This window comes from Macrotis lagotis, chromosome 3 (assembly GCF_037893015.1).
Source record: "Macrotis lagotis isolate mMagLag1 chromosome 3, bilby.v1.9.chrom.fasta, whole genome shotgun sequence".
Taxonomy (NCBI): domain Eukaryota; kingdom Metazoa; phylum Chordata; class Mammalia; order Peramelemorphia; family Peramelidae; genus Macrotis; species Macrotis lagotis.
The window spans coordinates 228,646,204-228,674,103 of NC_133660.1; the positions used below are offsets into that span (position 1 = coordinate 228,646,204).

Below are 27,900 nucleotides of genomic sequence, written 5' to 3' on the forward strand. Positions count from 1 at the left end.
AACTGATGATTCTGTAATTCCCAGTTTAAATCTAAAGAATTCCATCACAGACCCTGCAACATACAGCATGATCAATCAGATTCCACTTAAATATTTAAACAATTTAAATCATCCTTTTATGATTAAGACCAAATTCATTATTGACCCACTCTAGTGACTAACTCTGAATCATTTAAAAGAATATCAAGAAAATCACTGGTCTGGACTCCTAAAAGGGAGAATATTCTAATTTATCCAAAACAGCCATTAAAAGGTTTCAACAATGAATCAGAATGGGATTCACAACAATGGGAATCACAAACTATTTAATTAGAAGCAAAATGATGACTAGTTAAGGGTGCTATCTATGACTTCAAAGTTTTCTTCCAATCTGTAACCATGCAATCTGCTTCTAGGTAATTTCTACATGTTGGTCCTTATCTTGTTTGTATTATATATTTTTCTATTTTACTAAATGTTTCCCAATTACATTTTAATTTGGTCTAATGTGTTGTATGGTCTAATGTTTTGTATTTGTGGGTCATTTGCAGAAAGTGAGTTTATTCTCCCTATTAAGGAGCATGAAAGAGCAAGGTTCTTTTCTTTTCCTTTTTAGGTTTTTTTTTTTTTTTTTTTTTTGCAAGGCAATGGGGTTAAGTGGCTTGCCTAAGACCACACAGCTAGGTAATTACTAAATGTCTGAGGCTGGATTTGAACTCAGGTACTCCTGACTCCAGGGCCGGTGCTCTATCCACTGCACCACCTAGCCACCCCGGTTCTTTTCTTTTCAACATGGCAATCTTCATCTCTCTGAAGATACCTGTCATGAGTCTCTTTGATCTCTTCATTAGTTTTTCCATCTGTTCTTTAAAGGAAATAGTTTTCAGATTCTTCTTAATCTTGGTCACTCTCTTCTGTATACTCTCTAAGTTAACTGATGTTCTTTCTTGAAGCAGGACAGGCAGAAGAGAATGTAGAACTCTGAATTGTCACCTTGCTCCTATGTATTCATCAGAATGCAATTGGATAAAAAATTTTTTAAGCACTTAAATCTAAAAAAACAATCACCAGATTAGAAAGAATATTTTGTCCACAGCTATACTACTGTGTTCAGTTCTGGACATATTTTAGGACACACAAGTAAAGCAATCTCCAGGACTGAATAAATGAATAAAGCATTCAATGAGCACTTACCAAGAACAAAAGGGGCAGCTAAGTAATGTAGTGGATAGAGTACTGGTCCTGAAGTTAAGAGGACCTGAGTTCAAATCCAGTCTCAAACATTTGATACTAGCTGTGTGACACTGGGCAAGTCATTTAAGCCTAATTATCTCACATCCAGAGCCATCTCCAGTTTTCCTAATCACTGGATCCAGAAGACTCCAGGAGTAAAAAACGTAAGGTTGAAGTACCAGCCCAGAGGAGCACTGGCCCTGGAGTCAGAAGGTCCTGAGTTCAAATCTGAATTCAGACACTTACTAATTACCTAGCTGTGTGACCTTGGGCAAGTCACTTAACCCCATTGCCTTGCAAAAAACCTAAAAATAAATTTAAAAAAAAAGTAAGGCTAGTGACTTACTCAAATCCAATTCACATGCTTGTCATGGCATCACCTCCCTGATGTCATGGTCTTCTTTGAGAACAAAGGTCAGATATCATTATCATCATCTTCATCATCATCACATGCGCAAAGCATGCAAAGAAAAATAAGACAGTCTTTGCTCTCAAAGAACTCAACAACACATCTGGAAGGGTTCAGCAAGCAAATCAGAAAGATAAGCCCCATGAACCTTAGGGTCCATCTGACAGTGCCATGGAGGAAGGCAACCTGGATGCTATGGTGGATGGAAGATGAGATGAAAGAATTGGGGATATCTAGCCTAGAGAAGAGAGGACAAATAGGTTGTGATCACTATCATCAAATATATCATGATGATATTTGTCCTTCATTCTTTTTTTTTTTAGGTTTGTGCAAGGTAAATGGGGTTAAGTAGCTTGCCCAAGGCCACACAGCTAGGTAATTATTAAGTGTCTGAGGCCAGATTTGAACTCAGGTCCTCCTGACTCCAGGGCTAGTGCTCTATCCACCATGCCACCTAGCTGCCCCTTGTCCTGCATTCTTGAAGAAGACCATGTCAACAGGGGAGGTGATGCCATGATAAGCACATGAACTGGATTTGAGTGATGGGGTCTGTGCTAAGTCACCAGCCTCACTTTCTCCTCCACATTCATCTGGGTCCAGTGGCCAGATATGAATCAGGCCAACTGGAGATGGCCCTGAATGTGATGCAAACAGGGTTAAGTGCTTACCCAAGGGTCACAAAGCTATTTAGTGTCAAGTGTCTGAGGCTGGATTTGAACTCCCATCCTCTTGATTCCAAGGCCAGTGTTCTATCCACTGAGCCACCTAGCTACCCCTATTGAGCTTATCAAGAATGTCGAGGAGAAGAGAGATTTGCATCATTCTGATTGGATGCAAAAGGCAGAATTGGAATGTTGAAAGTTTCTGAGAGATAAGTTCTATGTCAATATAAAAAAAACTATTTTTTAGTAGTAAAGTCTTTAAAGAAGTAGGATGAGCTGCTCTAGAAACAGAAGTAATGGTTTCCCCAGGACTGGAATTTCCACATAGAATCAAGATGACAACATAGCAAGGGCTGTCATAGAGAGGTTTCCTGTATAGCAGATCAAACAAGATGACCTCTGAGCTGCATTCCAACTCTACAATTCCAAGTTTACACAAGTTCATTATGAACTTTTATTTAGTTAAAAACTTTTTGAGTCTTTTTCACACAGATTACTTTCATCAGATTGCCTAATACAGTCCCAAATACATGCAATTTCAACTGATTTTTTTGGAATCTAAATATGAGTTTTTTATCCTGGCTAAATATTTTTTTAATATTTATTAATTTTATTTTTTCACCAGAGGCTTAGTTTTGATACTTTTTTTAAAAATTGACCTAGGGGCAGCTAGGTGGCACAGTGGATAGAGCATTAGCACTGAAGTCAGGAAGAACCGAGTTCAAATCAGACCTCAGACACTTAATAATTACCTAGGTGTGTGACCTTGGGCAAGTCACTTAACCCCATTAACTTCCAAAAAGCCAAAAAAAAAAGCAAAAAAGAATTACATGAATATGTAGGATAAATGAAGAGGAAAAAAAAAAGAGAGATAAAAGCTCCCAAGAAAACAAATGGGACTAAGATGGAAATATTTTGCATGACTATACATGTAAAATTTATATCAAATTACTTGCCTTCTCAAGGGGAAGAAAGGAAGGGAGGGAAGGAGAGAATTTGGAGCTCAACATTTTAAAAACTGAATAGTAAAAATTTTGTTTATTAAGAATATAATTGAGAAAGATAAATTAAGATTAAATAAAAAAAGAACTAAGAACAAATAGTTTAAAAGAGAAAGTATTAAACTTGGGGGTGGCTAGATAGTGTAGTGGATAAAGCACCAGCCCTGGAGTCAGGAGTACCTGGGTTCAAATCTGGTCTCAGACACTTAATAATTACCTAGCTGTGTGGCCTTGGGCAAGCCACATTTGTCTTGCAAAAAAACCTAAAAAAAAAAGTATTAAACTTTATTGAAGAAATGGCATTCCTGAAAACCAGATCAAATAAAAATTAATGACTCCATGAAACAACAAGAAATATTAGAATAAAATCAAAAGATGAGGAGGGAAAGAAAATATAAGATAACTAATATAAAAAATTACATCTGGAAACCAGGGAAAAAGAGGGATAATTTAAGAATCATTGAACTGCTTCAAAAACATTATAAAAAAAACTGGGACAATATATTTCAAAGAAATCTTAAATGAAAAGTACTTAGATCTGTTAGAACCAGAGGGCAAAACAAGATAGGATTCTTTAATTGTCTAACAAAAGAAACTCCCTAAGAAAAAAATTTCAGAAATGTCATAACAAAAATTCAGAGCTCCCACAACAAAGGAAAAAAATAATGCAATCATTCAAAAAGAAGCAGTTTAAGTACCAAGGATCTATTTTGCCTTGGGGCAAGAATTGTGGGGGGGCATGAGATCCCTAATATAATTAGATCATAAATGTGTGCTCACCAGTGATAAGAGCTTCTCTTTTGTCTAGCAATGAAGATTCACGGCTTTCTATTTTATCCCTTGGAGGTGTAGTAGACCATTAGGTCTACTAACTGCTTGCTGCAACTATACCTCTTGTAAAGGGGATGAACTACACAAAAGGCATCATCAGCCAAGATGCCTTTTGTGGGACTCTTAGATACTTGCTTCACCACTTTCTTGATATTATCATACTAGGTAAGTCAGTAAGTACACAGTATAGGAACACAGAAGATCATGTCTATGAACTTCACATTGAGCTGAGGAATGATTATCCACAACTTTGTTAGTACCAGTGGAAGCAGAGAAGATGAATTCAACATCCATCATGCCACAACTTGCCAGAGACACCATTTACTATCCATCTTCTGAGTAGCAGTATTTGTTCAGTTATTTTGGATGATGATCTTGTCAAGGAGTTGGTAGTTCAGGAAGCATTAGTGACAATCTTATAAAGTCTCAAAGCACCAAAAATATTATTATTATTCATCCTATGTTAGAGGAGTTACAACTAGAAAAACTGCCTAATGCAAAGATGTTGAAAATGGCCTTCCATGAAACAACTGTGTCTCCACAACTGTCCCTGGGGTTAGGTGGCTGCTAGTTGGTTTCAGGATTTTTTGCCTTAACAGCACAGACAGTAATCGAAAACTTAAACACTTCCATTGTGCTTTTGCATCATTTTCCTTACATAGGTTATGAAGCAAAAGCTGTTAGATTTCCAGTTAGCATGAGCCATAGGTGCAGCTCCTATTAAGGAAAAATGACTCAGCCAGAACCAGCTCTTGGCTTCCCCAGTCCCACAGACATAGATCAATATAGTTTGGTTGCACAAGTATTAAACATGTTTTCATGATTTATACTGCCTATTAATTTCATGGAGTTACTGCTACTGTCTCTGGGAAGAATGACTTTTGAAGACAAGCAATCAGATGTGCTAATTGAATAGGACAGTGTCACTGGTGCTCAGAGGTGGAAAACAATGGGAGAGGAGAGAAGAAACCATGAAGTTGAAGAGAGAGAAAAGATGGAAGGCACTGTCAGCAAATGAATTAGCATGATCCTATCCTATAGCCACGAACACTGAGCATGTAGAGTCTCATTTCCATTCAAATCATACATCATTAATTCAATCCATGTTCATCTTTTATTTTGGGGGGTTTTTTTTGGCAAGACAATGGGGTGAAGTGGCTTTCCCAAGGCCACACAGCTAGGTAATTATTAAGTGTCTGAGGTCGGATTTGAACTCAGGTACTCCTGACTCCAGGTCCAGTGCCCTAGCCACTGCGCCACCTAGCTGCCCCCTGTCTATATCTTTCAACTCTGCTTCCTACTACTCTTCCCACAATTGAAAAACATAAATTATAAGTGAATAATTCTGGTACTCCAAAGCTAACAATGCATTATTCAATCTAGAAGTAATTCTCTGATCACTATTGTGAAGCTATATCAAGTCTTACAAGAAGTCATATACATATATAGATACATATATAGAGGGTGTGGGGGGGTAGGAAGGGAAGAAAAGGGGAATACTAATGCAGATAAATGGTTTCTGATTAAAATAGCACAAGAAAGTAAAAAACATAAACAACAAAAATTCCTGTTTCCTCTAAATCCCTGGTCAAAAAAATTATGTGTAAAATTTCAAAAGTAAAATACAAACTGCATTATCATCCATGGCTAAATAAAAACCTGGTCAACATATTAACCCACTCCTAAGCTCCTAAAGTTATTTATCCAGGAGTATTTAAAGGAGCCCTGACATTAAACTAGTGAATGAGTCTTTCATTTGAAAGTGGGAAAAATATCTTGCTACTAGTCTTTATCCTACTCCATATCTCTGTTGCTTTTAACATTCTTGCCCACTTTCCACTCCTACTGAATACTCTCTCATCCAGTTTTTGTGACACTGTTCTTTCCAGATTTGCCTCATTTTGCTAAATTATTGTCATTTCCTCACCCCCTTGGCTTGGGTGTAATGCCAAGCCTCCACCCCAGGACCTCCTCTCTCCCTTCTCCACACTTTCTCCCTTTGAGGTCTAATTAACTCTCCATAGATGTCTCTTTTTTTTAGGTTTTTGCAAGGCAATGGCGTTAAGTGGCTTGCCCAAGGCCACACAGCTAGGTGTCTGAGGCCAGATTTGAACTCAGGTACTCCTGACTCCAGGGCCAGTGCTCTATCCACTGTGCCACCTAGCTGCCCCATAGATGTCTTTTAACCTAGTATTCTTTACATATCCTATTTATTTCCATATATCCAGCCTAAATTTTTTTTCCCTAAGCACCAATTTTACACTGTCACCTAGCTCCCTGCTAAGTATCTCCAACTAAGAATTTCAGTGGTGGATATCTAGAACTTAACAATAAACAAATGAATCTCATCATTTTACCCCTTCCTTTTCTTACCGAAGGCTTCTGTAGGTTCCCAGAAATCCAGGTTCATAACCTAGGAGTCACCCTTGATTTCTCTGACTCCATTCATATTTCAAGTTCTGAATTCATTAACACCACACCATCTGCTCAGTGCATCCGTTTGTCTCTGCTCACAAGGCCCCCATCCTTAGCTCCTGCCTTCAGTGCCTCTCACCTCTACTATTATAATAGCTTGATAGTTTGATGTCTCCACAATAGAATTCCAATATTCCAATTTACCTTTCCAGTTTTATTTCTCATTATTGCATTCCATGTGTAGACATTACACACTGGATGCACAACAACTGTTCATTGAATTTAGTATTCCATCCTTGTCTTTGAATGTATTCCTTGTTCATCTCTACCTCTCAGAATTCTTATCTTCAGTCAAAATAAGACACAACTTGAGATGATGCCACCTCCTCTGAAACCTTCCCTGAGTTATATATATATATATATATATATATATATATATATATATATATACATATATATATATATATATATATTTCCTAGTTATTATGCTCTCTTCCTGCCCAAATCACCTTCTATTTTCCTTATATGTATGTATATAGATATACACATTTATATATATCAATGTACCCACACATGCACATACATACACACATATATCTAGAAAGGTATATAATGGCATCTTTCCTTTATATAAAGCAGGCTCCTTGCCAGCAAGTACTATCTTGTTTCATGCTTAATACAATAACTTGTACATAGTAAGTGCCTAGTGTTTGTTTAAATAAAACGGAATTGAGACACCAAAATCACATGAAATTACTACCAGATTATTGAAAGAATCAGAGTGAAAAGAATAGAGAAAATACTTTAACCTACCATCTTTCACACGTATCAGCCCACTTTCTAACAAACAGAAAACCAAGATGCTTCCACCCTTTTGCTTTTTGATTCTTACGAGTACCAACCTAAAATGCAGAGAATGCCATCCGGTTGAGACTTGCTGCTTTGGGTCAGGATGCTTTGAATTTGGCGAAGTCGACTGCAACTACAAAAAAAAAGAGGAGAAAAAGTATTCAGTGATACTGGATTATATGAAGATTGATGACATGCATTCAGGTCCCGAGTCAAATAATTTAAGACATTGAACTTTAAAAAGGAAACAAGACATTGCAAATAAATAAATAAATAAACAAATGGGTTCAAATAAATAAATAAATGATAAAGTTTCTAAAAGGGATAAAATATAAGTTTAATAAATAATAACATGACTTTACTGTTTTCATTATTATAAAAAAATTAAATAGTATTAGGTTTACCTAGTGTGATAATTATGATTTGAAAAATCATAATTGACGGTTTAGTATTAAGTGATGGAACTCCAATATAGTCACAAAGGCTAAGTGGTTCTAATGACAATATATGTAAACACTATGACAGACAGTCCATACTTTTCCACTGTCCTGACTCTGACCCTAATTAAAGCTCCTGAGTAGGCTACAAATTAATTGTAAAGGCTTCATGCCAATACCAATTTACCAATATACCCATTTAACCAATTACTAATTATCCAATTTCTGGTCCCTATTAGGAAACTTAACCTCCTAAATATCATATCAATAAATGATCAGGGAAATCTCTCTACCACATCTATGTTTGAATATGAATGCTTCCCCATCCCTACTCCCCCAATATCTGCCATCATCTACTTATATTAAAGGTATAAAATGTCCTTGCTCAGACCCCACTTTGTGAATTTGGCTCTGTGTAGCCAAATCTCTCTGGTGCCACATAGCACATGTGCATGCTTTAGTTTTTGTCTGTTTGCTGAATGTTTGCTCATGCTCATATTAGTTTTCCAAGGACCCTAGAACTAAATCCTAGAACCAAGATCTTGGCTCTAACTCAGGTCTTGAGGCCAAATAAAGTACCTAGAAATGAGAAAAGTAAAAAGGAGTGAGTTAGATGGTAATGAGGGGGAAAAAAAGCATTAAAGTACTGACAAAATATTTTTAAAGTCATATATTGGTGCTATGAGAAATGAGAAGTATAGAAAAGAATTGTATGAATTGATACAACATGAAATAAGCAACGTGTGGGAAAATAAAATAGAAAATGTGATAATTGAATAGAAAGAATAACAATAGCAAAAACAATTGAAACTAAATGCTGCAACATTATACTGACTAACTTAGCCCCAAAGAAGTTATGAGAAGAAGCCTACCAATACTACCACATACCCATACCAGGTGATTTACAGATGCAGAACACTGCATAGGTCATTTTTTTTTAACATATTGGTTAGTTTTGCTAAACCATTTTTTAAAAAATCTTTTATTTTACTTTTTCTTATAAGGGATGGCTCTCTGGAAAAGAGAAAATAATATAATGGGGAGTGAAAGTCATAGATAAAAACTATTAATATTAAGATTATTTTTAAAAGTATAAAGAAAAAAGATATTCTGAATGGAATACAAATGGTAATTTTATTACTATCATGTTAGGTCTAATCCCTTTTTAACAATAAAATATATATAACACAAGTTCATAGTTAATATTCATTCTTATTTTTTAGCATAATCAAAGGTTGTTTATTGGATTTTATAACAAGAAAATTTACATTTAAAAAAGAGAAGGTTAAGTGAGGTCTTTGATATGTTTAGTAAAAAAGTAATGATGGATTGCCATTTTCACTATGAATCACTGCTATCTCTTCAATGTTTCAGTCAGTCTGACTTTCCATATCCAATTTCTTAAAATAAATTTTGAGTGAGGTCTTCTGTTTTTATGTCATCTGTATTACTCTGAAACTAACTTTCTGAAAGACTAGAATCTAGGGACAAAATTCTTCTTGATTTTCTTCCTGAAGTTAGGTGTAAATGGTCAAAAAATGTGAACAAGGAATCCTCAAAAGAAGAATTACAATCTATTAACAACTATATTTAAAAAAAAAGACTCCAAATCACTAAGAATAAATGAAAATCAAAATAACTTTGGGCTTTCACTTCACACTACATTTTTGGAGTGCCTGTGAAAAACAGGCACACTGTTGGTAGAGCTGTAAATTTGGCCTATCCAAAAGAAACCAAAGATCCCATTACTGGGAGTCTATTTGTAACAAGTTTTATATTTAGTTTTATATTTAGTAGGTCAATTTACATTTTTAAGCATTTATTAGGAGCCTACTATGTTAGTTATAGTGCTAAGTGCTGGGAATACAAAGAGAGGTCTTTAAGGAGAACAATCTATAATAATAATAATAATAATAATAATAATAATAATAATAATAATAATAATAATAATAATAATTTTTGTCTTTCAATTTTGCAGAAGACGGACATCAGGGAGATGATGCCATGTTCAGTACATGATTTGGATTTCAGTGAGGGAGTGCTGTGCTAAATCACCAGTCTCACTTTCTCCTCTAGGACCATCTGGGTTCAGGGACCAGATTTGAGTAAGGAAAACTGGAGCTGGTCCTGGGTGCAAGGCAATGGGGGTTAAGTGACTTACCCAAGATCACAGAGCTAAATAAGTCTCTGAGGTCAAATTTGAACTCCAATCCTCCTGACTTTGGGGCCTGCACTCTACCCACTGCACCATCTAGTTGCCTTTCCAAGCTATATGGCAATAGAGAAGAGTTGATATTTAAAAGCTTAAACAGTATAATTATTCAAGTAATAAGCATTTGCTTCTCACTTTTTTTCCTTTTTTTTCAAAAATAGTAATTATCTTCAAACCTATTCTTTTAAACCTAGCTAACTACAAACCTGAATCATCTATTTTTACCCTAGACTACATATAATTTAAACATCTAGTTTCCAGTTAAGATAAATCTCTCAGGTGAATGAATGATGGTTTCATCAATTTGCACCAATGTGATTTTTATATAATCTGCCCAGTATATCCTTTCTGAGTCTCTTCATTACATTGAAAAACCAAATATTCCATCAAAATAGTTAAGGGGAAAAGGTGAAAATTGTCCCATTTACCCATAAGCAAGAAAACCTGAAGTTGGTCTTTCTATCACTTGGAAAAGAAGCAACCCTAGGAAAGGAGAGGTAATCTATCCAACTTTCCTTCTCTTTTGTTCAGAAGACTTAGATGGGAAAAATAAAACCATAAAAAATTGTTCATTGAATCCACCAAATCTCATAAACTCACCTAAGAGAGGATTCTGATTCCTGTTCTATCTTGACCCAAAGTGAAATTTCAAAATAAAAAAAAAAAAAGACTCAGTTTAGACACAGCACAGTGCACTGAAGAAGGTCCAGATGAAGAAATATAAATGAATTCAGTCTTTTGGGGCAGAACATAATAATAAGGGAGCTTGGCTCAGCATGCCATGGGAGATGTTAACCTTAAATTAAGGTAATGGTTTTAACAAGTCTCAGTTTGACTGAAGCGAGGACCAGTGGAGGACTGGATAAGAAAGAAAGGTGGCAAAGAATGGCCTCTTTTCCCCAGTTAAAAAAAAAATCGATCATTTAATCAATCAGAGCGGGGAAGACCCTCGGGGTTTCTGAGCAACTATAAACAATGGCAATTACATACAGACTGAGCCAATCAGGGTCCAAACAATGATCAAGTGGAGTTTGGCCTGGGACCTATAGTCCACTGGCCACACACAGAGAAGATTGAATGAGCAAGCCTCACTGCTTGCCATATTTGAACATTTGAACAAGTTTAGTATTCTGCAGTAGCCAGTGTCTTGGATAACCAGCCCATTGGGAGTTTGGGGGGAGGAGAGTAATGGACGTTAGCTTGTAAACATTTAAGATCCACAGAAGAGCTGTGTGACCAAAGGCTAAAGATCATGACTCAAGGAAGAGACTTCCTTTCCAGCATTGTGGTGGGAAGCCAGATATGTGGAGAAGGGAATAGCAAAATAGTGAATCTCTTTTCCTGATGAATTCAGAGTAAGTACCAAAAATTTAGTTAATATCTCCAGCAGCAAGGACTGTCTCTTTCTGTAGCAAGGAGTTGGACTATTTGGAATCTCCCTCTCCTCTGTCAGACAAAAGAAGCTAACGTCATTTCTTGGCAAAATCATTTTCCTTTTCTTCTCTTCCATCTGCCCAATTTGAAAATTATACTTGAGTAGAGCCTATTGCTTAACTTGCCATTTAAGATGGTTAAAATGGAGGAAAGGGGTTTACTTTGTGGCCAGATCCCAAGCAGCCTGGGTACAAACTGATGAGGTGAGTATGAAGAAAGGACTTTGTGAACCTGAAAGTACTTGAGAAATCTGAGAAAAATACTAATTATAATAGCCTGGCATCTGTTTTAAATTGAAGTTTGCTGTAAATAATCTTCATAAAAACAGGCAAATCAAAACCAAGCTCCTTTCTACATTTGGTTCTCCTACTTTGAGTTTTAAAGTCTGTAGTTATCCTGGAAGGGTGCAGGTAGAGGTCAGAAAAGCCCTTGTCCTTGTAGGTATCTGATGCTCTTCCACAACTGATATCCACTCACCCACTAGGTCATCAATGAATGCTTGCTAGCTGGCTGTCAGCTGCCAAGAAAAACACAAGAACCTTTGTAATATGGTGAAAAGAAAGCTACAGCCTATAAGCAGAGCACAACATAGCAAAGCCCTTAGTCATCAATGCCTGTGGACAGGACCAACAAGGCAGTCAATTGTGAAGGGCATTGACACTCTGACCTTTCATGCTGACCACAAGGAGTGGTCTCCTTTCTCAGAGACTCAAGGGAGAAGGCTCCTAAGGGCCCAGGCTCCCTGTGGGTACCTGCCTCAATGACCATCTACAGAACAGCATTACAGGCTGAAAGGGAGGTTAAGCCTTAGATCCAGTCTGGAAAGTACTTAGAAGCTAAGTCTTTTCAGAGCTTTGGTAGTTGGACATCCAAAACCTATGAGAACTGAAACAAATATGTAAACTATGAATCATTTCCTAAAAAGATAAGAGGTCAAAGAATATGAACAGTTTCCAAAAGATGAAATACAAACTGTCAAGCACCATAATGGAAAAAAAAAATTCCTAAATCATTACCTATCTAATGGCAAAGGTGGTAAAAGATGAAAATAGGAAATGAAGGGATCGGAAGAACATGTACACTAATATATTGCTAGTGAAGCTATATATTGGGGATGGGTGGCACATTTAAGACAGTACATTTTCCTGAGAATAATTCTCTTTCTTCTTATCATTCCCTTCCTTTCTGGGATGGTGTAGTGTTGACACCGGAAATCTGAATACCTGGAACTCTGCCACTAATTCACTATTTAATCAAGAATGATTCATTTGTCCATCTCTGAACCTCAATTTCCTCATCTGTAAAAAAATCAATCAATATTTACTAGCACTGTGCTAAGCAATAGGGATACAAGAGGAGGCAAATACTGTCCATATCTCAAACTAATGAGGGAGACAATTTGTAAATAAATCTATACAAACTATTTACAGGATAAATAAAAAAGCTATATAACACAACTCTGAAAGAGTGAAGGAGGTCTGTCCCTTTACCAACACTTTTATCAGTCGGATATAGACATTAAGCTTTCCACTTCCTCTTTTCATATTAGGTACAGGGAGACAAAAGTAATTTTTTTCATTTTTATTTCTTGATTCTAATTTACCATAAATTAAAAATTACAAAAAAGATTATAAGTTGCACACTGAAACAGTAATTGTTGTACGGCCAGCTGGGAATGAAGTAAAGTATTTCAAAAAGGAGAGGAAGAATAGAGATGACTGTTGTAAGTTTTCTAAGTTGTGCTGGTTGCTAAGAAGCCAAAAAGAATAAATAAGGTCAGAAATTCAATTAGATCTTTTTTTTGAAACAAGTACAAAAATGGCAGAAAAAATCCTCAGAAAAATCAGTTTCAACTGGTGCTTCATTGGATTGGTTGACTTGAAGGGGCAAAAGGTAGACTTGAAAAGGCATCTAAAGTTGCCAGTGTTTCAAGGATCAGTCATTCACCTCAAAGCCTTAGATTGCTCTTGGCTCAGATGAGTGCTTCAGGAGGGGCCAAGGCTCTTATAGACATGGATTCCTCAACTGGTACAGAGAAATGCCCCCTGTGTACCTCTGCTGGCACAGATCAGTAGGCCTAATCATTTGAGAATACTTGCCCCTGTTGTTCTGTAAATGGTCCATAAAGGATCCAACAAATTCAATTCCATTCATCCAGTATTTATTAAGTATCTTAAAAATAGTCCCTGCCTTCAAGAATCTCACATTCCACTGTAAGGATGAAACATTTCCTGAGGTAAATGCAAGATAATTTTAGGAAAGAGAAAACAATAATAAGTCAGGGTAATCAGGAAAGTTTTCCTAAAGTAAGTATGATTTGGGCCTTAAGCTAAGGATTCTAAGTGGTGGAAGAAGGGAAATACATTTCATGCATTGGAGTGTAGCCTGTACAAAGGGAGAGAAGTGAGAAAAGGCCCATTGGTTAGTGTGACTGAAGCAGAGTACATAAAGTGAAGTTATATAAAGGCAGCTCTAAAAAGTAAGGAGGAACTCACATTGTCAAGGACTTTAAATTCCTTTAAAAATAAAAGGTAAACTATACCCAATGAAGATTTTCAAAGTTTGATGTAAAATCTCTTTCTACTGAAATTCTCTTTCTAAAATTCATATTCTACTATGTACATGCAAATGTCCATTTTATTTAAGGTTTAAGTTCAGAATTTTTAGAAATAAACAAAATAGGGGCAGCTAGGTGGCACAGTGGACAGAGCACCGAACTTGGAGTCAGGAGGACCTAAGTTCAAATCCGTTCTCAGACACATAATAATTACCTAACTGTGTGACATTGGGCAAGTCACTTAACCCTATTGCCTTGTTAAAAAAACTAAAAAAATCTAATTAAGAAATAAGCAAAATAAAAACAATAACAAGAGAAAGTTCAATGGGGATAGGAAGAGTTTATCTAGAACTGAATGTGTTATAAAAACAAAAAAACATTTTGGTGGTCATCAACATAGAGGTGATAAACAAATGCATAGGAGCCCAAATCACCAAGATTATCTGGGGAGAGGACCCAGACAAGCCAAAACAAGAGGGCCCAGGGCAGTCTTAGAGGGCAAGGACACAGAAGATGATCCAGCAAAGGAACTCCAAAAAAGATGGTCAGATAGGTAGGAGGAAAACCAGGAAAGAATTGGAGGTCCAAAATGAAGCTCCAATTCAGGAGGGGCTCATTCCACTGGATCAAAAGTTTCAAACAAGTCAAGAAATAAAATTATTGAAAAAAGGCATTCAGAAATAACAAATAAAAGATAATTGCAAACTTGGGAAAAGCAGCTCCATTTTAGTGGTGGGTAATGGAAGCTAGATTGCAAGGGACTGAGAAATGAATAGGATGTGACAAAGTAGTACCAAGGAGAGTAAATTAATTTTTCTAGGAGTTTGGATGTAAAAAAGGAAGACTCAGAATGTTTTTCTGAAACAAATACAAAAGTGACAGAAAACACTGCAGCTAAAACACCTTCAACTAGTGCTTTGTTGGCTTGATTGACTTTATTATTTGATAGAATTATGAATCCAAAGTTGCCAGGGAGTTTCAAGAATGAGAGACATTCATCCCAAAGACTTGGATTGAGAGAACCACAGGGTCAGGGGAAAGACTGGGGAATGGTAGACAAGTTTTTAGGCAGTAGGAAAGAATCTAGTACATGAAGAAAGAAAAAAGTAGAATGATCAAAACAAGGATTAAGCTCCTAAGAGGGCTAAAATGGGACCAAGAGTACAAATAATGGGGCTAACCTTGGCAAGAAAGGTCTCATCTTCAGAGACTGATCAAAGGAGAGAATGGGAAGAAGAGCAAGTTCATGGCAGATGGCCCCTATTTCTTAGTAAAGTAGAAAAGGTGCTTTGCTAAAAGGAAAGAGAAAGGAGTGGTATAAGGAGGCTTCAGGAGAAAAGAAAAAGTTTTGAATAACTAATATGGGGTTGGGATAGAAAGTCAATCAGTGAAGAAAAAAAAGGATTGCAAACAATAGAGAAGGCCCAGTTGAAATTAAGTGACAAACTGAGTGAATTCAGGAATCTTTCTCTAGTCAGTAGTCAATTTGGAAAAAAAGAGCATTTAGGGGCAGCTAGGTGGCACAGTGGATAGAGCACCAGCTGGAGTCAAGAGTACCTGAGTACAAATCCAGCCTCAGATATTTAATAATGACCTAGCTGTGTGGCCTTGGGCAAGCCACTTAACCCCATTTGCCTTGCAAAAACCTAAAAAACAAAAAACAAAAAAAAGAGCATTTAATGAAGAGTTGACACTGTGAATGAGTCTTGAAATATGACACTTAATAATTGCCTAGCTGTGTGACTTTGGGCAAGTCACTTAACCCATTGCCTTGCAAAACACCTCCCCTCCCCAAAGAAAATAAATATGGGCAAGATAGCAAGATGAGGTAGACAGATATATGGAACAGTTTGAGCAGACACATAGTTGGGCAAGAAAGATAAACAGAATAGATAAAAGGAAGGATGAGGTAAGCTAAAGCCATGTGAGAAAACCCAGGATCCAGAGTGGGGAAGCAAGGCAGAGCATCTGGGAAAAGATCATCAAAGACAGAGGCAAAATAGAACAGAACACACTGAGGGGAAGGAAAGAATCAGAAGTTCAGGAAACAGAACACTCAGTTGCACAAAGGTGTGATATAGCAGTCAGTCATAGAGAAGGTTGTCAGGACATCCGCTGGAGCTTTTTCTCTGCCAAAAACAGAGCACCTACTAATTTCTTGGCTTTCCTTAATAATAATTTCATCTTTAGAAAGGAATAAGGGGGGAAGCTAGGTGGCACAGTGGATAGAGCACCGGCCCTGGAGTCAGGAGTCCCTGAGTTCAAATTCGGCCTCAGACACTTAATAATTACCAGTTGTGTGGCCTTGGGCAAGCCACTTAACCCCACTGCCTTGCAAAAAGAAGAAGAAGAAGAAAGGAATAAGGAATACTTTTTATTTTAGATCTGATTTTTACCAATAAAGAAATGTAGGAGGTAGGAGTGGGAGTAGAATTGGAAATGAGATGGGGGGTGGAGGGGTCAATAAAAGGAGAAAAGAAAAGAAGAGACAAACCTAGGACCACAGGCTGGGGGGGGAGGGATCTGAGAGGTTATGCATGTGCCATAGATTTGTCCCCAGTGAAATCAGCTCTTCATCACTCACCTCTTACAGCCTGGCCTGTTTGGGCCTGCTTCCAAATCAGGAGGCTGAAGTTATTGCTCTTGTTTGTAAAAGTCATACATTCAAAATTAGCTGAATGTAGTTAACCTTGTAAGGAAAATGTCTGTCCTTCAAAAGTCCTTTCTCAGGTAGCATTATACACTGTGATAAATGTACTATTTGAAATAAAATTATCCATATCTACCTTCAAAAATTTTAAGTAGGTGAAGGTCAAATCCTTTTCTGGGCAAAATTAAAATACAGATGAACTTTGGTTTATGCAAAAGAAAGGCTGTGAAAACTTGGATGTAAATCAAATTTTTACTAGGAATCATGTAAATCACTTTTTAATGTTCTACAGGAATTGCTACTTAAAGAGGCCCATAATCTCCTTCAAAGAAAGAAGTAAACCACTTTGTTAAGCTAGGAATTTCCAAATTATGCGATTTTTATATTTGGTTTTTGCACATTAAATTTTGCTCTAACAAGAACTGCAACAACTTCTTGCTATTGATTTAGAACATAAGCATAATGCTAAGCTCTGGGGTTCCAAGGGAAAGCAAAAAGTCTGGCAGTCCTTGCTGTGAAAGCTACATTTATGGGGAATCAATGTGTAAAGCAGTAGCCAAGAGGCAGTGGTGGAAGACCCATTACCTCTCAAAGCCCTAGGAAACTCTAAGACTCTTCAGAGGCGCAGAAGGTGTCCATGTGCACAGGCAAAGAGCTTCTCATGGGGTCTTCCTTTCACTGATGAAAACACGTCTAGTTAAAAAAATAAATAGCCCCAAACCTTTTGGGTGCACACAAGACACAGACATGGTCTAGGTTTGCAGAATGTTCTCTTCCCTCTTATAAAAAGTCAGGATAACATTTTTCTCAAATCATGAGATAATATTCCTATTTTCTACTGAGAATGACTCAGCCACCACTTGTTACTTCTTTCTGAACCCATTGATGGGCTTCAAACTGGACCAGGTGACTTGAATTCATCAAGGGTGGCTCAGGTTCTCTCACCTTACTTTGTGTATTGATTCCCTCTTAGTCTTTTTTTTTTATCATTTCTAATACAGAGCTCATTTTCTTTAGCAAAAAAAACCAAAACCAAAATCAAAATGAAATACCTGTATTTCCTTCCAATAGGAAGGATAATAATCATCATTCCTTCTACTATAAGCAAAGGTCCAGTAAAGAAACAAAATACCCATCTTTTTGTTGTCCTTAGTTTTTCTCACCTCTCCTAAAACTATTTTTATAGAACCAGGTCATACCCTTACATTCATACTTTTACTTGGCTTTATTTCTAACTTCTGTGCCCTGTCTTTTAAAATCTAAGTTACTTGGTGACTTTTCAGTGCATGTACATTGGTCTTTTCAGACAAATCCCATTTGCCCTCTTCAGTGGAACTGTTTCCATTTGTGCTTTAAATATTTTCTTCTTAGCATCTTCCATCCTCATTATCTTTGTACCCTTTTGGTCTGTGGAAGTCTGTATTTCTCCTAATTACAAGAAAGATGGTGCTGTACTTGACCAAAATAGGGAAGCTGTGAAGAGGGTATATTTAGTTGGTAAAGACCATGAGTTCTGCATGTGGAGTTTAAGAACAACCTTTGGAACATTGCTGGTGAAGTTGTGAACAGGTCCATCCTTTCTGGAGAACAATACAGAACTATGCCCAAAGAGCAATAAAACTGTTCATACCTTTTGACCCAGTAATTCCAATTCTAGATCTATATCCAGAAGAAATTATAAAAAATGGGAAAAGTCCTATATGTTCCAAAATATTTGTAGCAGCTCTTTTTTGTAGTAGCTAAGAATTAGAAATTGGGGGGATGTCCATCAATTGAGAAATGGCTAAACAAGTTATGGTACATGAATACTATGGAATACTATTGTTCTATAAGAAACCATAAATGGTCACACTCTAGAGAAGCATGGAATGACTTATGAGATCTGATGCTGAGGGAGTAGAACCAAGAGAACAATGTACAAATCAACAACAACATTAAGAGATGAACAACCTGGATGGAAGAAGCTCCTCTCGGCAGTCCAGAGAGCTAGGACAACTGTATCTGACTGGTTATGGACTATATTATCCCCAAGCAGAGGAAGAAAAACAAAACAAAACAAAACACAGGAAAAAAAACCTTTCAAATCTGATGAACACTTTATAAAAATTATCTCTTAGTTATCTCTTTCCCTTAATCCTAATCCTCATGCCAAAAATTACTAATTTGTAAACATGTTTAATAAAATATGTATGTAAAATGCTAACCTGACTGTTCCCTGCTGAGGTGGGGGTAGGAAAGGAGGGTGGAGAGAAATTTTGTAACTTGGAAATATGCATGTACATATGGATGAAAATAAATTAATAAAAAAAAGAGTATGTAGGACTGGAGGGAACAAAAGAATAGGATTGGATATTAGGACTTGAGAGTCATCTGACTAGAGATGATCACTGAACATTCAGGAACTGAGGAGATTAGAGAGTAAAAAGGACAGGGCCTAAGAAAGAACCCTGAGAAACACCCACACATAAGAGGCAGTACAAAGATAGTGATCATGGGGAGTCTGAAAAGAATCAGGTCAGATAAGAAGAAAACTACGACAAAGTAGTGTCCTGTCAAAGGATATGAATAGGCAGTTTTCAGATGAAGAAATCATATAAAAATGCTATAAATCACACACCTATGAGATTGGCTAATATAACAAAAAAGGAAAATGATAAATGTTGGAGGGGATGGAGGAAAACCGGGGCATTAATACACTGCTGGTGGAGTTGTAAACTGATCCAATGGTTCTATATTGGAATGAAGCTGAAAGAGATGTAAAACTATGTATACCCTTTAACCTCAGTTATGTACTCTGATTGATCATTTGGTAATAAATTTTAAGTTCATCTGTTTATAGAGGGGTTTACCTCTTGTCCAGATGTCTGCTTGAGTATTTACAGACATTTAGTTATAATTTATACTATCATTTATTTTAAAAGCATTAAATGTAAATATTATTTATATTTAACTATGTGTTACTATTATTATTTTATAATTCAATATATCTGTTTTGTGTTGCACAGAAGTACTAAAATGTGTTCATCTAGCTGACAATCTTAGGCTATTTTTTTTTTAGGTTTTTGCAAGGCAAATGGGGTTAAGTGGCTTGCCCAAGGCCACACAGCTAGGTAATTATTAAGTGTCTGAGACCGAATTTGAACCCAGGTTCAGGAGTGCTTTATCCACTGCACCACCTAGCCGTCCCTCTAGCTGACAATCTTACCTGGGGCTTTTGGGGTAAGGGTTTATATTAGGTGCAACCTGAAAAAAATCATGCTAGGGCTCATTTTCCTATTAGATCTTATTTTGAGAGGAAATACAGTGATCTGAGAATGTTTGTAGATAAGTTTCAAATTTATCTAATTGTCCACAAAGTTATCATGAAAAACTGTACTTTAGGTCTCCAGCATTCCTCTGATCTACCTGTCTAGTAACCCTATCCAAAAAAGCTCCAGGGTAAATCAGCCATGATTTGTTTCTGAGGGACCCCTGCTGCCTTAGAGTGATCACATCCTTTAGTAAAGCATTCTATAATTTTACAAGGAATCCAAGTCAAACTCACTGACTCAGAAGCAAAAGTGGGCACTCATCTTTTCATCAGAATTTCTTCGGGATTACCAATCAAGCCCATTCTATTGTATTCAATTCGCCTAACATTTACTTAGGTGACTATGATACAGCAGGATAGTGTGAGGGATGCCCAGGATGCAATCCTTCTCTTTAAAAAGCTTACAATTTATAGGGGGATTAGAGATAGCACAATTACAAGTCATAGGAGAGGTCACAAAACACTCTAAAGATTCACTGAAGAAAAAAGCTCACTACCAGCTGGGAGATCTAGGACATCTTCGAGGAAGTAGTAGCATCTGACATATGACATGAAAAAGGGGAAAGATATCTAAAGAGAGAAAGAGGGGCTCAAAGATTCTCATTTAAATATGGAGGACAATATGGGCAAAATCATAAGGAAAGTAAAGAACTGTAAATAAATCACACATTTGGCCAAGACTAGAATTAATGAAGAACCTTAAAATAAGGCAGCCAAGATAAACTGAAGACAGCCTGTAGAAGCTTTTGAAAGCCTGTCTTAAGCAAAGCTGTAATGACATTATGTTCACAATGTCTTAAAAATATGAATTTAAGGGGGCAGCTAGGTGGAGCAGTGGATATAACACTGACCCTGGAGTCAGGAGGACCCAAGTTCAAATCTGGCCTCAGACACTTAGTAATTGCCTAGCTGTGTGACTGTGGGCAAGTCACTCTTAACCCCATTGCCTTAAATAAATAAAATTTTTAAAAATATTAATTTGAGAGTTGCATGGAACATACGTTAGAGATGTGAGAGACTGAAGTCAGGGAGGTCTATGAAGAGGCAATTACAATAGTATAGACAGGAGAAAATACTGAACCCTTTGTAAGGTTGTAAGTAACCTTTTCAGTAAAGAGCAGGAGACAGGCTAGGGATGAGGAAGTCAAAAAGACAATAAGTTGAATATGGGGAGGGAGGGAAGATGGAAGAATTAGTTTGATTCTGAGGTTGTAAACCTAGGTGATTGGAACACTAGTTTAATCCTGACAGGAATAGGGAAATTTGAAGGAGAAGTAGGTTCAGGGAATGGTGAAGGTGGAGGAATGCTAATTTCTGCTCAGGACATGTTGGATCTGGCATACCATTGTTGAGTCATTTCAAGTTGTGTCTCTCTATGACCCCATTTATGGTTTTCTTGAGAAGGATACTGGAATGGTTTGAAATTTCCTTCTCTAGCTTACTTTACGGATGAGGAACTGAGGCAAATAAGGTTAAATGACTTGACCAGGTTCATACAACTTGTAAGCATCTTAAGTAGTATTTGAATTCCGGCCCTCCTGACTCCATATCAGATATTCTATCCACTGTGCCCTCCAGCTGCTCCTTGGGATGTGCCTATGGAATGCTCAGGTGGAGATGTATCCAGTAGGCAATTGGTATATGGTGATGGAGTTAAAGATAGAGATTATTAACTAGATATATAGACTTGGGAATCATTTGCATGAGATCTTATGAGATAACCAAGAGGGAATATAGAAGGAGGAGATGAGCTGGTTTAGGATGGAGCTTTAGGGGGGGACCCCCACTGGAGATGTACAATGTTCTACTGAAGGCATGGCAAAACAGACAGGAAGAGAACCTGCAGAAAAAAACAATGTCTGGGAAGTCGGGGAGGAAAGAGGATCCAAGAGGAAAAGGCTGGGTTGACATTGTCAAAGATCATTAGAATGAGGGTCTAGAAAGGCTATGATCTTCAGTAGCTATGCATCAGCATCCTTGTAGAGAGCAGTTCATCAGAGCAGAGGGGCAAAGAAAGAAGACTCGAGTAAGCAGGAGAGTTGATGATAAACTACAGTGTTCAAATTCTTTCATAATTTCAACTCACCAGGCCAAGATGAATTATATCCCAGATACTAAAGAAATTGTGGCTCACCTCAGAACATTTGTCACTTTTTCTTTTTTCCCCTCACTTCTCATATACAAGTTGCCACATCCTGTGGATTCTACTCATACTAATCCTACTAAATCCCTTTTCTCCTTCCATAGCTCCTATTACTTTTATTTGTGCCTGTTAGACATATAAGTATTAGATGCAAGAGCAGGACAGAATTTGGGTGTGACCTGTTATTCCCAAAACAATCAGTCATCAAGCAAGTGGCAGGCTTTGAATGAAGCCTGGGGTTATAGAGACTAAAATGAAACCATCTCTGCCTTCAAGGAGTTTACATTCTATAAGGGTCTATAAAATAAATCCAGAGAAACTGAGGAGGGGAGGCACTAACAGGTAGAGGGAGTAAATTGGGAAATCCATCATGAAGGAGGAAAAATGTGAGTTAAATTTTGAAGAAAACTTGGAATTCTGAGAGGGAAAGGTGAGGAAAAGAGGGTATTCTAGACATGAGATCTGAGAAAGGGAACAGGTCAAATGAACAAAGGCCCAAGAACAGGAGACAACATCACAGGTGACAAGAAGTAAGAAGGCCAGTTCAGCTAGACCTCAAGATTGCAGGAAAGGGAAAGATTTAAAGGCAGAGACATGGAAAGGGAGGTGGAGTCTGGTTGTCAAATGGAGTTTATATTTGCCCCAGGAGGTAATAGGAAACCACCAGAACATACTGAGTTGGGAGTGAAATAGATTTATGTTTTTGAAATATTGTTTTGGAAGCTGCTTGGAGGACAGAGTCCCAAAACAGGATGATGGCCCCCAAATCCCCTGGTAAAGTTATGGTCTTGCTTCTTCCCTTTTCCTCCTAGCATGATCCAAATGGCTGTGACATACAAAGGTATCCCAAGAAACCTCTTCTCAATCACAAATCTTATTTTCTAGAGGCAAGAATACACGGTCCTGTTAGGCAGAAATCATATCTTTCCCATGTCATTTTAAACAGCACATACTATAGCACGTCCAACAAAAGAGCTCAAAAATATTTGGCTGATATTTATATACTTGCCAAACAAGACATAAATGAAATACCTTCAACTTATGAGAAGGACTTTCTGTCTCTGGGATCTCCTGGACACTCTGGACAAACACCTGGAGAACTCCAAGGTGGTGCCATCATTTGATCAGAGTCTCCCAGTGAGACTCTCTTAAATTCCATTCTATTTAGGCAAGACACAGTAGTTTGGCTCTAGGGGCTGGGGAGCTTCTCTAACAATCCATAAAACCTACTTCTGGGGAACAAACAGGACTTGTTATCATCTTGGGCAAGTATCAAGGATTTCATGTTTTGGAATTAAAAAATGAGAATTTAAGTCAAAGTCAATAGCCTGGAAACAGGCAGAATCAGATGAACTTGGTGCCATCTCTAAGGTCCTTATCAAGGCTGCCACTGTATTCTCCCAGATCTTTTTTCTTTTTTTTTTTCATTCTCCCAGATCTTAATGATGCAGAGAATCATGGGCTTAGGGAATATTGAAATTAATTGGAAACAAATTTTGTAAATCTTTTGTTTGCGCTGTTAAAAAAAATCTTCACTCTTTCTCTATCACTCTCTTAAAACACTCCATCTTGACTTCCAGTCTGACCTTGGCCACATTCTCATTGGTTAAGGCAAGCTAGACTACACAGGCACTGAAACATCATCCTGAAACCACCCAGGCCAGAATCCCAGACCCTTGACCCCTCCCCAAAAAGGCAAACTCTCCAATGTGGGAGTTGGGCAACTCTTCCCTTGAATCTTGAGGGGGGATTGAGGAGATTCTGGCAGAGGCTCTGCCTCTTTTTACTTTCAGATTTTTGCTCGATCTTGCAGCTGCACTGTCAAGATTAAATTAGCAATCCACATGGTTTTCTTTAATCTCTCTTTAACTTCTCTATCACTTTGTGTTGTAACTACTTCTCAATAAATATTTTCCTGGGTCAAGTAGTGATTCTTCACAGGAAAACACTGAATCCCATTGCTACATTTAGGACACTCAAAAAAGGCAGAAGACCTTATAATGGTTGGAAAGTGTCCACAGTTGGTCCTGAATATAAAGCATAGAGGACAAGATAGACCCCAAACCAAAACCTTAAGCTTTAACTCACAGTCAGAGAACAAACAAACAACACCAAAATTACCAAGAAGAAAAGAATCTCCAATTTTTCAGAGCCTCAAGATGGGAAAAGCAGAGAAGAAATAGAGAATCGACCCAAGAGTAGGTAAGATGTGAAGAGCATAAAATGGAGGGCTTAGCAACTAGTAGGGGACAATATAAAAACTCTAATTAAGATGAGTGTTATGCAGGCATAAAAATGCAAGAGAGTATCTGAAACTGAAAGCAGGAACTGAGACCAAAGGAAGGGGGTTCTAAGGAAGAAAAAAGTATTTTGAACCAGGCAAGTAGCCTTTGGACAGATTTCCCTTTTTACACTTACAAAGAAGCTTCTAAGTCTGAGCAGTCAGTCACTTTAGTTTATTCACACCTTCTGTGAAGCTAGCCATCAACACAAACAGCAGAACCACACAACTGCAATTTAGAATGGGTCTTCAGGAATGCTACTTCACCAGTTAATCCTACCCCTTCCAGTGGATTGGTGAGTAAAAAGACTGTGTAAACCAAATGTGAGCCACATTAGGAAAGAGCAGAACTCAACCCAGCTGGTTATGTTCCACACAGTCAAAAGCAGGGGGAAAGGTTGAAAAGAAAGAGGTAGAAAATGTCTTTTCCACTATGAAAAGGGGACAGACTGGATATGGAAGGTGAAGGACATTCCTCTTGCTTATGGTACAGTTGTTAGCATTGCCCCTTGATCAAGCCTTGTTCAAGGAGGATACCTATTGGAGGATTCAGAATTTGCTTGATTATCTGGATTATAAAACAAACCTCTGATTAAAAAAGAAAGAAAGAAAGAAAGAAAGAAAGAAAGAAAGAAAGAAAGAAAGAAAAAGGTGTGATCTTCTCTTAACACCGCCCTGCTAAGAGCAACAGGGAAGGTATCAGCTTTCTCGGAGACATGTTTATTAGAAAGTTGACCTCCCCAAAGGTACAAAGATTCAAGATACTGAAGAAGGAAAAAAACACCTTAGCTTAGCGTCAGAGCCATGGGCTGACCCCGGTCCCTGGAATGCAAAAGCTTAAGAAGATGAGCCCACCCAAGCCCCCTGACCTCTAGCCTTCAAGAAAGTCTAGAGCTCATGATGAAAGATATCCTGGGAAATTCATGTACAAAACTGAAACGATCTTGCTTTGGGTCATTCTGGTTTGGCTCGGAGCTTGGTGATGGTTGCCATAAACAGCTATTCTCCTGAGACTGCAAAGTCCCAGGACACTCCGTGAAGGTCAGAGCAGCTAGAGCCAAATAGTTCAGCAAAGGCTACTTGACCCATTTAGACAGGGGGCCTGTAGACTCCATTATGGGATCCCAGATAGCTTCGTGTCTATGGAATGAAAAGGGCATCTATCTCTACTCCCCTCTACCTCCTTCTCTGTTAACATTTTTTGGGGTAAAATCCCTTAAACATGCCCTTTTCTTAGCAGATACCAATTCATTTCAAATTTAAAAATAAGTTGCCAATCACCTTTTGAGAATGTATTCATTGGCAATGGAGAAGAACAAAGGAAAAGAAGTGCCCCTTCCTCCAGCAGCAGAATTTAGCAGCAGACCACCTCCGTACCCCTCCTCCACCCCAACCAGACCCAGGGCTGCAGGCAGAGGAGCATTCTGCAGATGGCCTTCTCCCTCCTCCCTCCCTTTCCCAACTCCCCAGCCTTCCCCCCACTGCTTTGTAACCAAAATGTCATTTACCCCTACAGGGATGCCTAAAGACAAGAGGACCCCCTATGCCAGTCACTGGGCATCTAGCCTACTCCCAGGCTGCTAGTACAGTGCCAGCAGCAGGGCACTGCGCCCCGAGTCAGTCCTTCCTTTGTCTGCTTTAAAGACCCTTGGAATGGAGAGAAGAAGGGTCTGACTGTACAGCCCCTCCCCCCTTGCCTGAGCAGACACGGAGCACGGTCACCGAGGGTGCTCTGGAATATAGGGCATCGACTTGTTTTGGGGGACCCTCACAACCCTTTCATTTGTCCCTCGACACCTCTTCGGGTCCCTTCCCTTCTCGGCAGAATTAAGGAGTTGGGATCTGTGCTCCAGGAAAGATGGTGGGGAGGAAAAAGGGATGCCTTAAAGAAAGGTGAACTTGGAGGGCAGGGAGGATGTGTTGTTAAAGGGAATGGTTCTCGGGGAGCATAAGAGGGGGCACTTGGAGGGTGGAAGCCTTCTCTGGGGAAGGCGTGCCATGGGCTTTTGGGGGGATGAATGCCTAAGGGGCAGCCTTGCCAGAGGGAAGCCTGTTATCTGCACCTTGGTGGAAGTGCCGGCAGGGACATGCCTTTGTGTCGGGCTGTTGTCAGGGGGCCTCTACCCGAGGAAGGGGGTGGGGAGGTCTGGAAATCATTTTCAAGGAGGCTTTTGGCAGGGAACACACTGTAAGGGGGTGGGGGTGGGGGGTCCCTAGTTAGCTGGAAGAATCCACTGCTGCCCTTGTTTGCAGGAGAAGAGGGCCGGTTTGGGGGGGAGTCTGGTGGGTGAAGGTTTGTGGGTGACCCATGTTGGAAGGCAGAAGGCACTGGTGGGGAGGCAGGAAGGTGGAGGGCAGGACTGGCAGTCAAGAGCTAAGGGTGGAGAGCTTGGAGGGCTCTGGCGGGGCACGGTCCGGGAGGCGCTGGTTTGGGGGCATTCTCACGATGGGCTCTCAGGGAGAATTTGGGGGGAAGGGGGGTGTCCTGGGGAGTACAGAGTGGCTCTTCTCCGGGGGAGAGGGGGGCAGAAGCGGCATTCCGGGGAGGTGATGGAGGGGGCAAGGGGGGCGCTGCCCGGGAAAGGGAGCAGTCTGCGGGCACAACCCTTGGAGCCTTGTCTGGGGAGGGGGCGCCGCCCGGGAGGGGGCACAATAGGGGTACTCTGCGGGAAGACGGCAGTTCGGGGTCACAACGGTGGGGCGCTCTGGGGGAGGGGTGGCCTGAAGGTGGTGTCAGAGGGAGGCGGGGGGGCGCTGCCCGGGGAGGGGGCGCCGCCGGGGAGGGGGCGCTGCCCGGGGAGGGGGCGCCGCCGGGGAGGGGGCACTGCCCGGGGAGGGGGCGCTGGCCGGGGAGGGGGCGCTGCCCGGGGAGGGGGCGCCGCCGGGGAGGGGGCGCCGCCGGGGAGGGGGCGCCTCCCGGGACTGGGGGTTTCGGGGTCGGGGGCGCCGCCCGGGACGGGGGGTTCGGGGTCGGGGGCGCCGCCCGGGACGGGGGGTTTCGGGGTCGGGGGCGCCGCCCGGGACGGGGGTTTCGGGGTCGGGGGCGCCCTCGGGGGCCGGGCGGTACCTGACGAAGGACGATCCTCCGCTCGGGGCCCGGGCCCGCGGGCGGCCCAGCGAGCGCGACAGAGACGGGTCCATGCCGCGGGGCCTGGCCGGAGCCGCGGAGCGCGGCCGCTGCAGGGCGCTCAGGCCGGGGCCGGGGCCGGGGCGGGGGCCGGGGCGGGGGCCGGAGCCGGGTCCATCCTGGCGGCGGGGGAGGGGAGGGAGGCGGGGCCGCGCGGAGGCCGCGCCGCCCCTAGGGCGGGGCCCCTTGTGGCTGCGGGGGCGGGGCCGGGCGGGCCATACCACTCGGAGGAGGGCGAGGGGGAGCGTCGCGAGAACCGCCCGGTCCGCGGGGGCGCGGGCCTGGCCGCGGGGCCCCGGCCGCGGAAGAAGGAGAAGGGCTACGTGGCCTTGAGATGGGGCCGGGGGCTCCGAGTGGAGAAGAAGCCGGG

General features: G+C 40.0%; 1 protein-coding gene across 2 annotated transcripts in view; it reads right to left on the reverse strand.

The window, feature by feature from the left end:
* The window catches only part of DNAAF9 (dynein axonemal assembly factor 9), a 168,810-nt gene extending 141,181 nt beyond the window's left edge, over positions 1-27,629 (reverse strand). Inside the window, exons 1-2 of one of the 2 annotated variants that reach the window (XM_074230098.1) lie at positions 27,471-27,629; positions 7,433-7,512 (exon numbers count right to left, since the gene is read on the reverse strand). In XM_074230098.1, the coding sequence (XP_074086199.1) occupies positions 7,433-7,512; positions 27,471-27,544 (154 nt within the window). In that variant the 5' untranslated portion in view covers positions 27,545-27,629. The remainder of the gene's footprint in view (positions 1-7,432; positions 7,513-27,470) is intronic. The other variant, XM_074230097.1, reaches the window with a different exon arrangement.
* Positions 27,630-27,900: the final 271 nt, after the last annotated feature.